Genomic DNA, 11,948 nt, shown 5'->3' with positions numbered 1-11,948 from the left:
ATTTACTCACTCATACAGGTATAAGCAAAAAAATGTATTTTATTTATTAATCTCTGTCCTCAGAAAGCAAAAAAAAAATAATCTAAAACCCTTTGCTCACGATTTATTTGCCGCATACCTAAAACCTCTCAAATTTCTCCGGCGTGGTGATTCACTTTCTCCGGTCAACAGTGTTCGTCATCTTCAGATTCCTCCGTCTTCTGTAAGTTTTCGTATCTTTCTCTCGATTTCCTCAAACTAGGTTTGAAATCAAGAGTTTTGCATTTCACTTCCTAGGGTAAAAGATTGTGATTTTTTTCTCGTAATCGATTTCGATTAATCGTCTAGGTTTTTGTTTCGGTTCTGATTCTTAGTTATGGGTTCGCTGAATTTGTCTTCATCTTCGTAGCTTTTGATTTAGCGACTTTTTTTTTTTGTCCTATTCCAAAAAAAATCAGATGATTCAGCTTTGAACAAACGACAAGGATATTGAAAAAATATGGCGTCAAGAGCGATCATTAGGAGAAAGAGTATAATTTCAGATTACTTGAATGTCTATGCTCGTTCGATTCAGAGCTTTCAATCCATTGGAAACTCTTCTCAGACGGTGGTTCATTCACATGCTTACCATTCTGCTATCAACCGTTCTCCTCCTCCCGTGGAAACTAAACCTGTGACTCAACAACACAAGTCCTTTACAGGAAGAGAAGATGGTCTCTTGTTGCTTTCTAGGAATGGATATTTCAATCGTAGTTTCCATGGTTTTCACTCTTCGGCCTTTGGTTATGGAAGTTCAGAAGTTGGTCCTTCTCTTGGGATGAGGTATAGGAGCGTATTCATTCGTTATGCTACTACAGTTGCAGCTAAGAAGCCTGATGATGAGGATAAAAAAGTTGATGAGGTTGCTAAAAATAGGAAAGAGGCATCTCCTGAGGAATGTGATCAAGCTGTTGAAAGTCTTAGCAGTGTTAAAGCAAAGGCGAAAGCTAAACGTCTTCAAGACTCCAAAAAGGTTGCTCGATCTATTGTACAGAGGGCATGGGCAATTGTTCTTAAGATAGGTCCTGCTATAAGAGCTGTTGCTGCCATGAACAGGTTTAGCTTTCTCTCCTTACGTTTTTTGTGTTCTTAATCGCCAGGCTTTATGCATTGATATTGTAGTGTAGTGTACTGACTTTCTGTTTTTCTACAGGGCGGATTGGGCGAAAAAGCTTACTCACTGGAAGCAGGAGTTTGTGTCGACAATGAAACATTATTGGCTGGGGACCAAATTACTCTGGGCAGACACTAGAATCAGTTCTAGATTGCTTCTCAAGTTGGCTGGTGGAAAGAGTCTCTCCAGAAGAGAAAGGCAACAGCTTACTCGAACTACAGCTGATATCTTTAGATTAGTGCCGTTTGCAGTGTTCATCCTCGTGCCGTTTATGGAGTTCCTTCTGCCAGTTTTCTTGAAGCTCTTCCCTAATATGTTACCGTCAACTTTCCAAGACAAGATGAAAGAAGAGGTATGTGTCAAAGGAGTGTCGGCTTTACACATTCATTTGTTACCTTCTTGCCTTCGTGATCTCTTTTTTGATGTTGCTCTTTTGTTAATGCACAGGAAGCATTGAAAAGGAAATTACTTGCAAGGATGGAATATGCTAAGTTTCTTCAGGAAACTGCCAGAGAGATGGCTAAGGAAGTTAAACATTCAAGATCTGGAGAAGTAAAGAAAACCGCTGAAGACCTGGATGACTTTCTAGACAAGGTAAAAAGTCATAATTTTGTGTTGGCTAAGATACTTTCTTTTCTTTTGGTTTTTGGATTTGAAATTCATTTTCCTTGTTCTTATAATCCTGGCTTGCAGGTTCGAAGAGGTCAAATAGTCCATAATGATGAACTTTTGGGCTTTGCAAAGCTTTTCAACGATGAGCTTACTTTGGATAACATTAGCAGGTTTGTTGCTCCTTTGTTGTTTGATCTTGGAGATATCTTGTGCTCTTAAAGGAACATATTCTGACAGTATTTACCTCTTTGTTTCTCAAATATAGGCCTCGCTTGGTTAACATGTGCAAATATATGGGTATTAGCCCATATGGAACAGATGCGTATCTCCGATATATGCTCAGGAAAAGACTGAGGAGGTTAAGTTACTTCCACATCTCATTGTTATTAGACTTGCTACCTTGCTTTGATGTTTAATATTTACTTCTTTTCATTGCAGCATTAAGGAAGATGATAAACTGATTAGAGCTGAGGGTGTGGATTCCCTTTCAGAAGCTGAGCTACGTGAAGATTGCAGGGAACGGGGAATGCTGGGACTGGTTTCAGTTGAAGAGATGAGGCAACAGGTTTCTCCTTTTTTACTCCTATGATTTCTTGGTTCTTTATTATTATATATTAAACTCCATCAGGAAAAAATAATGTTACAGCTATTAATGTTTTTGTATCGGAACAATCTTGCAGCTTCGCGATTGGATGGATTTGTCACTTAATCATTCTGTCCCCTCGTCGTTGTTGATCCTCTCTAGGTAGGTTCCAGAACTCTTTTATTTCGTTTTTCCATCAGTTCTATTGCGAATAAATTTCTGATAGCAGTTTATATCAGGGCATTCACGGTTTCTGGAAGAGTTAAGGCAGAGGATGCTGTCCGAGCTACTCTTTCTTCTCTACCTGACGAGGTTGTGGATACTGTTGGTATTACTTCTCTGCCATCTGAAGACCCTATTTCTGAGAGAAGGAGGAAGTTAGAGTACCTTGAGATGCAAGAAGAACTGATCAAGGTCTGATCATATACCACTTGATTGTATTATATTATGCTTGCTTGAGGAAGTTAAAGAACTCGAATTCTGTGTTTTCCAGAGTTAATATTTTGTTTATCAATATATTTACAGGAAGAAGAAGAGAAAGAAGAAGAAGAGCTTACAAGGATTAAGGATGTTAAAGGTGCCGAAGAGGATAAGGCATTGCAAGAGATGACCATACCAACGGCCAGCGAAGCACAAGAACAGGCCAGAGCTAGAGTTCTTGAACAGCAAGATGATCTTTGCAAACTTAGCCGTGCATTGGGTGTTTTAGCTTCTGCTTCTGTAAGAAAAACGAGTCTATGGTTTGTCAATAATGAATACCCAGTGCAATTTTTCTGATACTTATTTGACGCTCTACTTGTTTTTGATATGAACAGTCTGTATGTAGAGAGCGCGAAGAATTCCTGAGATTGGTCAAGAAAGAGGTACGCTGCACACAAATGCATTAGCTTTTTGTGTCCTAGATTAAAAGACTTTGTTTTTCTGTTTCTCCAGATGGAGTTCTATAACACAATGGTCGAGAGAGAAGATGTAGATGGTGAAAAAGCTGCAGTGAAGGCATACAAAGCAGCTAGAGAAGATAGTGACCAAGCTGAGGAAGTTGCTGAATCAGACGAGGTTTCGTCTGCACTAATGGAAAAGGTAAATAGGTTTCAAATAATTCTAAAAGAATATCAAAGTTCGATGAGATTTTTATCAGAACTAACTTGTCAAGCATACTTTTTAAGGTTGATGGTCTGATACAAAACCTCGAGAAGGAAATTGATGATGTGGATATCAAAATTGGGAAAGGCTGGCAGCTTCTTGACAGGTATACACATATTATATTCTCCATTTACTCGTTTGAGTGTTCTGTTTCTGTGAGTAAAATATTAAAGTGATCCAATTTGAATGCACGCAGGGATCGAGATGGAAAGGTCACACCAGATGAAGTTGCAGCTGCTGCAATGTACCTGAAAGACACAATTGCCAAGGATGGCCTTCAACAACTAATCAGTAGTCTCTCCAAAGATAAAGGTAAAGAACAGAGCGATCCTCACCTGCTTGAGCTCTTATCTCTCAGAAGTTAATATGTTGGTTGATCTTTGTTTTGAACTGGTTATTCAACAGAGGGAAGAATTATGGTGGAAGACATTGTAAGGTTAGGGAGGTTGGGAAGTAAGCCAGAAGAAAATGCAACGGAAGAAGAATCAAATTGAAGGAAGGATACGTTGATTTTAAGACATTTTTAAGTAGCAGTGAAGATAGTTTTGTAGAGTTTCATTGAGAGAAACTCTACTTCAGGTTTTACTGCTTGGACATAAGCAGTTATATATACAAGCGGCTAAGAGTATGAGACCTTTTGCTAGTTATGTGAAAAGAGGTTGGAAACTAAAAAAACCACATTACGCCAAGAATGGTATCTTGAGCGTATTATTTTTATTGGAGCTTTTGATTCAACTGTGTCAATGGCTTAGAATATGATAATTGACAGGCTTACTATTTTGACAACGTTTTTTTTTTCTCTCCAAGCGTTTCCCTAAACGACATTATTAGACTCCTAAACTTGTTTGTTCGTCTGATTGTATGAAGTCATAGGCTAATCTTATAATCTTTGGGGTCAGCATCTCCTAAAAAGTGAATAATATCATAATAGCAAGAAAAAAAGCGACGACTGTGATAATAACATTCTTGGTACATGTCAACTACAAGAAGCTCTTTTAATATGAGATCGAAGAAGACAACACCAATGGCAGCCATAACGTGACCACTAGTGTTGTTGATGATAATGCATCAGGATGGACCTAGGCGCCGTCAGCTACAGTCCTCTTTACTGTACTGATGTAGAGAACTGCATCCAACAAAAACACACAAATTTATTTACTTAAAAAGAAGGATACACAAAAAAAGAAAATTGAGAGAAAGATGAATCAGAGAGATTCAATTTACCATTGTTTCCACGGATAAAGGCGTCACCATATTTGTTCTTGAGCTGCCCGTTTACATACTCCTCTGTCTGCTCCATTGCTATGTTCATATAGCCATCAAGGCAAGTAAGAATGCCTGTGTAAAAAAAATTATCAATTCTTGATCAAGAACTCGGTGTTAAGTTTGACCAGAACTTAGGTAAAACTGACTCGGGTACCAAGGGAAACAAGTCAACAAGAATGAGATAAGTGGTCTCTCTTACATGACCTTAAGCCTTGATCATGAGACAAACTAACTTAAAACATGTTTATGAGACAAACTCACGCTCAAAAATCTCTAAGTCAACTATTGTAGCCTTATTACAGGTAGAAAGTAAAATGTAAAGAAGAATTTCACAAGAAAACCACAGAAAATGTAAGGAAAGCTTCTCATTTTGTGACAAGTTTTTTTTAAGCAATCAGTTATAAGTAAGGAATATAACCTCCAAATGAATGAGAATTAAGTTACTTGAGTGGGCACTTAACAAGCAGCTCTTTCATTCCATTAACATAGCGAAAAGAACCAGCCCTAAGTCTAAACTTCTAACCTTAAAGTGTAGTAGAGATAGGTAGAGAACTTGCAAAAAACTAAAACCAAAGCTACACAGCCACACAAAACACATAAGAACATGACGAGAGATAAGAGAGAGACCAACCTCGATAATCAACACCAGAATTGAGCTTGACAACAACAGGTCTCCCACGAATCGATTTGAGAAAATCAGCTGGTGTCTTAGTCGTTCCAGATACTTTCTCTCCAACTCCACTCATCTTTCAAAGCACGATCCTTTATATGTACCTTCTGCAAAACAGTTAAAAGATCTGAAAATCAATTGACTCACTCTCTGAAATTTCTTTCCTACAAAGACAAAAACAGGACTACGACTCAGATATGTCTATACAAGTACAACACTCATCTAAAAACGAAACAATTCCCCGTCAAGAGTAAGCAAAACCCATAAACTCACTCGAATTAAAACAACAAAACTCAGTCGTAACCTACCGGAACAGTAAAGCTCCTCAACGATCTCAATAACAAAAAAAGACTCCGAACCCTAAAATAAAAATAAAAACCTAAACTTTCAGTCGAATCGATTGAAAAAGTAAAGAAAAATCGAAACTTTAAGATGGAATCCATACCTGGCTTTACTCGAGTCGACCGAGAGAGAGAGAGAGAACGAAGAAATAATGAAACAGTCCTCCAAAGGGTTTTTATTAATTTCCAAAACTATATAATATATGTAAAATATACATATTAATACTATATAGTATACGATAATGGTCCTTTTTATAGAGATTTATAATTTGGGGGTGGAATTAAATCTCCAGTGCCGAATCGGTTCGGCCTCACAGTTCTCGTCTCTCTCTTCTCTTCTCTCTCTCTGGCTCGCTTCTCTACAGATCCCTAGATCCTCTCCTTTAGACCTTTAATCCCCAAACCCTTGATTTCAACAGCAGGAATCAAAATCCCTCGCAGCTTCAATCTCTAATTTGTTGTCTTTCTCTCCTTCTCCCCTTCAAGAAATTTGCGGACTTTTTATTTCTTGTTGGGTTAATCAATCAATCAATCAAATCAGATATGGGGAAGAATCAAGCTTACAAGGCTATGCAGAGATCTAGGGTTGGCTCCAGCTCAGCTCAACCCGATGAGGTTGAAGACGGAATGGTTTGTACCTTTTCATACTATTTTCCCTCCTCTCTATTCTCACCAACTCAATTGTTATTTTTGTTGATTGATCTTTATGCTAAATGGGTCATCGAGCTGCGTTATTTCACTTTTAGAATTAAGCTTTGTAGATCTCTAATGAAAGTTCCAATTTTTTGGGGAATAATAACTTTGTATTAGGGCTTTTTTGACAATACCCAATTCATGTTTCGATGTAATTTCGTAAAGTGTGTAACATTGAAGTTTGTGTTTCAGTTTGATTTTGAGAGTCTCTTATTGTTGTTGTAATCTGTTAACATAAGAGAGAAGTCAAACTTTGATATTGGAGCAATTTGCTTCTTTCTGCTGTCAAAGTTTTCTTCTTTGTATTGTTAGTTTGGTGATCATATTGTGTATCTGTACCGGAACATTTCTGATGAGGATTGTCTCAGGTGGATGGTTCATTTCATACACCAGAGTGGCATGCGGCTCGTTTGGCTAGCCTTAAGACGACACATACAATTACATGGGAAGAGTATAAGCAGAAGCAAAAGGTAAAAGCTTACAATTATATAGCAATGTTTAAGATCTTATGAATGGTGTTTGGAATGTTTGTCTTTTGTTATAATGCCGTATATATTAGATTGACCATTGAATCATTAAGTGTTGATAAGCTCGTTATTATTGTTGTCAATGTAAAAGCTTTGAGGTAACTTGAGCATCGTATTTCGCATAACACATAGATGGACCATCTCAGTCTGATATTGCCATTAGACTCATTACCTGCATTATCTGTTTCTTAGTTCTTACCCTTTGTAGCTTCTCTGCATTGTGAAACACCAGTAAATGTTTAACATTGTATCTTCTTCACGTGACATGTTTAGGAAGAAGAAATGAAAAAGGGAGAACTTGAAGCAGATACCGATAAACTGATGCGTGAGTATAGAGCTCAGCTGGATGCAGAAAGGGCGTTGAAACTCTCTAAGGGAAGGAACTACTCTAGCGATAAGTCCCGAAAAGGTAATATATGATCAACTTAACCTAATATCTGAATTCTGAACCTTCTTTCCGAGGAATTTATTAACTGTTGACCTCACAGATAAGAAAGATAGAGATTCAAAGAAGAAGAGAAGCAAAAAGAGAAAGGTGCTTTTAAAAAGTTTTAACTTTATAACAGATGGTGTCATGTTTTATAGCTTATGTTAATGTTAACCATGTTGGGTTGTGTTATGTGTTTGCAGCACTATTCGTCCTCAGAGTCATCATCTAGTAGTGATGAAGATGAATCTAGAAGATCAAGATCGAGTTCTAAAAGATCAAAGAAGGAGAAGAAGCACAAGTCCAGCAGAGACAAACACTCTAGCAAAAGTAAAGACGAAACCGACGGCCCTGTACCACTCTCTAAATTCTTTGGCAATCTGAAGAACTGACAGAAGCAAAACTGCAAAAGAACCATTACAAGAGTAAGATTGTCTTCAATCAAAATACTCAAATTAGGATATGATTGCCTTTCTTCCTTGTCGCAATGTTATATTTTTGACAATAGCTCATGTATTATTATTTGTTGGATTGAGAGTTGCAATAATGTCCACATAATCCAATCATGGTTTTTCAGTTGATTTGCTTAAAAAAAAAAATGAATTTGACAACAGCAAGAATGATTTCATTGGGGGAATTCAGCAGAAAATCATACGACATGCAAAATGTTCTGAGAAACTCTCAGTCCAAGCAACAGGAAATACAAGAAATTATCCAACAAAACTGAAAAGAACAATAACAGAAGAAGGTGAAGTTTGAAAAAGCAAAAACATGGATAGAAATGATAACATGGACGGCTGTTTTCGGAATTGTTGTCAGGCCAAGGAGGTCACTTATGGCTGGTGCTCAGGATTGAAAGCTAGGGCTTCACAGTAGATCAACTCCTTAACCTGCTCCTCTGTGAGTGAACTTTCCTCTAAATCGGAAGTGAAGGGCATCATGCACTCTGGTTCATCGCTAGGGTCGTGCAACGAGCTAAGGTATGGATGAGCAAGCGCTTCTTTAACTGCAAAGTGGCAAAAACAAATGATGATAAGAATCCAAATAAATAAAACTGCATAAGAGGCTCTATATAAATTGACAGAATACTGACCTGAGATTCTCTTTCTTGGGTCAAAGGTTAACATCTTCTCCACCAAGTCTATTGCCAAAGGAGGCACATTCGGGAATATCTCAGAGAAAGATTGGCGAGGATGCTTAGAAAGGTGCCGTATGTAACGCTTAGCGTTTTCACTGAACAATTCAAGGTCTTCTTCAGTTGGAGTGCCTAGGAGCTGCAAAACAAGACTTTTTTAAGAGTCACAGAAAAGTATATTATGTTCTTAACACAAAAGAAAGGGTTCTTTATTTTACTATACCTCCAGATGCAAACGAAGCTGATGAACTTGATCTTTACCGGGGAAGAGCGTTTTGCGGTTCATCATTTCCATGAAGATACAGCCAACGGACCAAACATCTATTGCTGCGGTGTAATCAGAAGTGCCCAACAGAAGCTCGGGTGCACGGTACCACCTTGTGACAACATACTCAGTCATTTCATGACTCTCAGGAGTTGAACGAGCAAGCCCGAAATCACAGATCTTTAAGTCACACTGTGTAGTCAAGAGGAGATTGCTCGGTTTTAAATCTCTATGTAGCACATTAGCCGAATGAATGTACTTCAATCCACGCAGGATTTGATACATGAAAAACTGCAAATAAAAAAACAGAGAGGGACACCATTAATTGAATATATTCTCAAGCTCTCTCTAATAAAAATAATTTTTACGTTTCAAGAAACAGTTCCAAACACAAACCATGCAATGATCTTTGGTTAGTTCTTGTTCGGATGTTAAGACTCCAAAAAGGTCATGCTCCATGAATTCATACACAATGTAAACATCTTCGAATGAATCTCTCTGAGCAGGCACGATTACGTCTCTGATTCCAACAATCTTATACAAATAAAATTTAATTACATAATTAGCTTTTTAGTCAAAGAATAATAAATAATTTTTTAAAAAAAAAGAGAATTGTGTGGTTGGAAACCAAACGAACGTTTTCATGGTCGAAGTGACGAAGAAGCTTGATTTCACGGAGAGTTCTCTTTGCTTCGATTAGGTTATCAAATGCATGCGTTATTTTCTTGATTGCCACCTTCTCATTGGTCTCTGAGTTCATAGCCGAACTATTCAAAAAATATTTCATAAAAACTTATGTCAGTATTTTAAAGTAACAAATATAACATAAAATCATGAATGATATATCATTTATTTACTTTTTTTTCATGAAAAAAAAAAAGACGATTGTTTAAAAATTTTAGAGATGGAAATATTTCGAGTTCTTCTAAAAAAAAGAAAAAAAAAACTTTTATCAACCAACTATCATCTACACCACACGGTCCACACAACATGTATTATGTAAACAAGAGCTCAAAATGGTTAGGAAAAGAAATGAAACGATTCAGTTAAAAGGAAAGTAATATTACCAAACGATACCAGAAGCACCTCTGCCAATAGGCGTAATCGGTGGCTGATACTTTGCGGTGAGTTTAAAGATATAAGTCTGAAAGAGGCTGTATTGAATATATCTTCCGTCATGGCTGAGATTCCCCGGAGCATGCTCATCAGTCACGAGCATTGGAGACAACGGCAAAACACCGTTAGTAGTAACCTCGCCTTGAGTTTCCATCGTCTCAGCATCATTAGAGGGTTCCATGATTTTGTTTTTTTTCTCTCTCTCACAAGCTTAAACTATTCTGTTTAGAAGAACTGAAGTAGTTCTGTTTGTTTTTTTTTGGGTTGGGAACTAAATTTATATAGTGGCTGGAGTGTAAGTATGGACGCTTAACTCACTAAGAACTCATGGGATATGAGTTGTGATAATACAAGAAATAATCATAACTTTAATTTTTAAAAAAATTTGGTAATATTAGCTGTCAATTTTCATTTCCATCTGTGGATAAAAATTACTAAGTAATCTTATTTATTTTTATTTTCTCAGCTTCTATATATAAAAATAATAATTAACTAATGGAATTTTTGAAGTAACCTCTTTTTAGGTAAGTTGTTTTTAGGTAAGTTGTTAAAAGAAGATTATGTAATCCCTGTGGATTTATTTCCTGTGATTCATACACCCTCTTAAGTTACAATTCAAACATAGTGATAAAATTTGGATAGGTTTCCATATTCCTAATTTTTCTTTATTCAAAAATATTATTTTACTTTTTTTTATTTTAAATTATAGTATAAGAATATTCTTGAAAATTTCATTTAGATCGGATCCTTAAGAAGTCTGAAGTCCATTAGCATCAAAGATTTATAATGGAAAATGTCTATTCGGCTTAATCATGCAACCGAAAAGTCCATTGCAAATATTTCTAGCGAAATGGACTAGTGCCAAAGTGAATTACTATGTTAGAATCACAGAACCATACAGTCCATCAATTCACATTCGCACTAGTTCATTTCGCTAGAAAAATTTGCAAATTTCGAAATAAATGCATCAAACAATCAAAATTGGTATTAAAAATGGAGAAGGAGATCACTTCTTCTATGACAAGAGGGATATTGCAAGGTTACAGACGAATGGACGACAATGGAGAAGGAGATCACTTCTTCTAACGCATAGCATAATTCCCACTTCTTAGAAGTGATCGTTCTTTTTGTAATTCAGTTTGCAATCCAATAAATCTATCAAAAATTAAAGTTTATGAGTTTTTCGGTTTGTCTCTTAATTATTTGATTTCAGTTTCATGTACCAACTATAATGTTAAGCCTTGTTCTTTTTTTTTTTTTTTTACGATTTTAAATCACCACAACTGAAGTTTGACATCATAATCATTTACAAAAAAAACTCAAGGCAATAGATTATTGTTAACCAAACAGAATTCAAACTAGTCTTACAAGTTTATTTTATGCTAATTTGTAGTTTAAACTTAAAATATGTGTATATGTCCAAAAAAAAATAAAGAAGCTTCAAATGTGTTTATAATTGTTTTTATTCTAGTTTTATTTATTTATTTACAATATGTGTATATTTGTTTTTGTTTCTATGTACTTTTTTTGTTTCTATTTATTATTTACAGAATAATAAAATATTTGTTACCTTTTTAGTCGAAGATATATTCCCCTTTGTTGCACTTAGTTCTTTTTGGGTAATGATGTGTTTTTCTTCTTTAAAGTATTTTACCGAGAATAGGCAAGAAATATACATTTGCAAAAGATATAAGAGTTCTTAACTAGTTAAATTCTTCCACATATATATCCTCATATTTATGAAAAAAAATACATAATAACAAAAATGGCAGTCCAGCAATCCAGTGATGAATTTGTTATATGTCATTCTTTTCTACGAATGACGTTATTTTCTTAGGAATTTTAAAATGTTCTTCCACTTTCAAAATTTTTAGTTCTGATCGGTCCACAACTAGTCTATTGGAATAGTGAATTGACACACATACAATACTTAGTTATTCATGCATTATTTTTTTTCTTTTCAATATATAGTTATTCATATAATTCTACTAAATTGCAATGTATGTTCGGTTTTTTTTTTTTTTTTTTTTTTTTTTTT

The 11,948-nt window shown here is 35.8% G+C and overlaps 4 protein-coding genes across 5 annotated transcripts; 2 read left to right on the top strand and 2 right to left on the bottom strand.

Moving 5' to 3' along the window:
- LOC104788235 (LETM1 and EF-hand domain-containing protein 1, mitochondrial) lies at window positions 56-4,257 on the top strand. The gene is made up of 15 exons (XM_010513958.2): window positions 56-202; window positions 438-1,074; window positions 1,172-1,484; window positions 1,580-1,726; window positions 1,826-1,914; window positions 2,010-2,102; window positions 2,183-2,309; window positions 2,425-2,489; window positions 2,567-2,741; window positions 2,853-3,047; window positions 3,143-3,190; window positions 3,261-3,407; window positions 3,494-3,576; window positions 3,667-3,782; window positions 3,876-4,257. The coding sequence occupies exons 2-15, from the start codon at window positions 479-481 to the stop codon at window positions 3,962-3,964; spliced, it is 2,283 nt and encodes a 760-aa protein (XP_010512260.1). The 5' UTR covers window positions 56-202; window positions 438-478; the 3' UTR covers window positions 3,965-4,257.
- Window positions 4,374-5,944, bottom strand: LOC104788234 (sm-like protein LSM6A). Of its 2 annotated transcripts, XM_010513956.2 has the most exons (5): window positions 5,852-5,938; window positions 5,715-5,766; window positions 5,368-5,513; window positions 4,695-4,808; window positions 4,374-4,596 (listed from the first exon to the last, which is right to left on the bottom strand). In XM_010513956.2, the coding sequence occupies exons 3-5, from the start codon at window positions 5,480-5,482 to the stop codon at window positions 4,550-4,552; spliced, it is 276 nt and encodes a 91-aa protein (XP_010512258.1). In that variant the 5' UTR covers window positions 5,483-5,513; window positions 5,715-5,766; window positions 5,852-5,938; the 3' UTR covers window positions 4,374-4,549. The 2 variants fall into 2 exon arrangements, with proteins under 2 accessions (XP_010512258.1, XP_010512257.1); XM_010513955.2 differs by lacking the exon at window positions 5,715-5,766 and having other exon boundaries at window positions 5,852-5,944.
- LOC104788232 (protein FAM133B) lies at window positions 6,024-7,970 on the top strand. The gene is made up of 5 exons (XM_010513953.2): window positions 6,024-6,377; window positions 6,809-6,910; window positions 7,241-7,376; window positions 7,456-7,502; window positions 7,598-7,970. Exons 1-5 carry the CDS (start codon window positions 6,291-6,293, stop codon window positions 7,784-7,786), a joined length of 561 nt encoding a protein of 186 aa, XP_010512255.1. The 5' UTR covers window positions 6,024-6,290; the 3' UTR covers window positions 7,787-7,970.
- On the bottom strand, window positions 8,000-10,091 carry LOC104788233 (mitogen-activated protein kinase 10-like). The gene is made up of 6 exons (XM_010513954.1): window positions 9,862-10,091; window positions 9,432-9,561; window positions 9,191-9,328; window positions 8,753-9,085; window positions 8,488-8,668; window positions 8,000-8,400 (listed from the first exon to the last, which is right to left on the bottom strand). Exons 1-6 carry the CDS (start codon window positions 10,089-10,091, stop codon window positions 8,228-8,230), a joined length of 1,185 nt encoding a protein of 394 aa, XP_010512256.1. The 3' UTR covers window positions 8,000-8,227.

Source organism: Camelina sativa, chromosome 5, assembly GCF_000633955.1.
Source record: "Camelina sativa cultivar DH55 chromosome 5, Cs, whole genome shotgun sequence".
Classification (NCBI taxonomy): domain Eukaryota; kingdom Viridiplantae; phylum Streptophyta; class Magnoliopsida; order Brassicales; family Brassicaceae; genus Camelina; species Camelina sativa.
Note: the sequence above shows the minus strand (reverse complement) of the source record. Positions and strands in the feature narration are given on the sequence as shown.

Excerpts from the sequence above, each read along its gene's own strand:
- LOC104788235 (XM_010513958.2), top strand. The coding sequence starts at position 479 with ATGGCGTCAAGAGCGATCATTAGGAGAAAGAGTATAATTTCAGATTAC. Across the intron at positions 1,727-1,825 it reads TGGATGACTTTCTAGACAAG|GTTCGAAGAGGTCAAATAGT; the intron begins GTAAAAAGTCAT and ends CCTGGCTTGCAG. Across the intron at positions 3,191-3,260 it reads TGAGATTGGTCAAGAAAGAG|ATGGAGTTCTATAACACAAT; the intron begins GTACGCTGCACA and ends CTGTTTCTCCAG.
- LOC104788232 (XM_010513953.2), top strand. The coding sequence starts at position 6,291 with ATGGGGAAGAATCAAGCTTACAAGGCTATGCAGAGATCTAGGGTTGGC. Across the intron at positions 6,378-6,808 it reads ATGAGGTTGAAGACGGAATG|GTGGATGGTTCATTTCATAC; the intron begins GTTTGTACCTTT and ends GGATTGTCTCAG. Across the intron at positions 7,377-7,455 it reads TAGCGATAAGTCCCGAAAAG|ATAAGAAAGATAGAGATTCA; the intron begins GTAATATATGAT and ends TTGACCTCACAG.
- LOC104788233 (XM_010513954.1), bottom strand. The coding sequence starts at position 10,091 with ATGGAACCCTCTAATGATGCTGAGACGATGGAAACTCAAGGCGAGGTT. Across the intron at positions 8,669-8,752 it reads AGCTTCGTTTGCATCTGGAG|CTCCTAGGCACTCCAACTGA; the intron begins GTATAGTAAAAT and ends CTTGTTTTGCAG. Across the intron at positions 8,401-8,487 it reads CCCAAGAAAGAGAATCTCAG|TTAAAGAAGCGCTTGCTCAT; the intron begins GTCAGTATTCTG and ends GCCACTTTGCAG.
- LOC104788234 (XM_010513955.2), bottom strand. The coding sequence starts at position 5,482 with ATGAGTGGAGTTGGAGAGAAAGTATCTGGAACGACTAAGACACCAGCT. Across the intron at positions 4,809-5,367 it reads TTCTGGTGTTGATTATCGAG|GCATTCTTACTTGCCTTGAT; the intron begins GTTGGTCTCTCT and ends TTTTTTACACAG. Across the intron at positions 4,597-4,694 it reads CTTTATCCGTGGAAACAATG|TTCTCTACATCAGTACAGTA; the intron begins GTAAATTGAATC and ends TGTTGGATGCAG.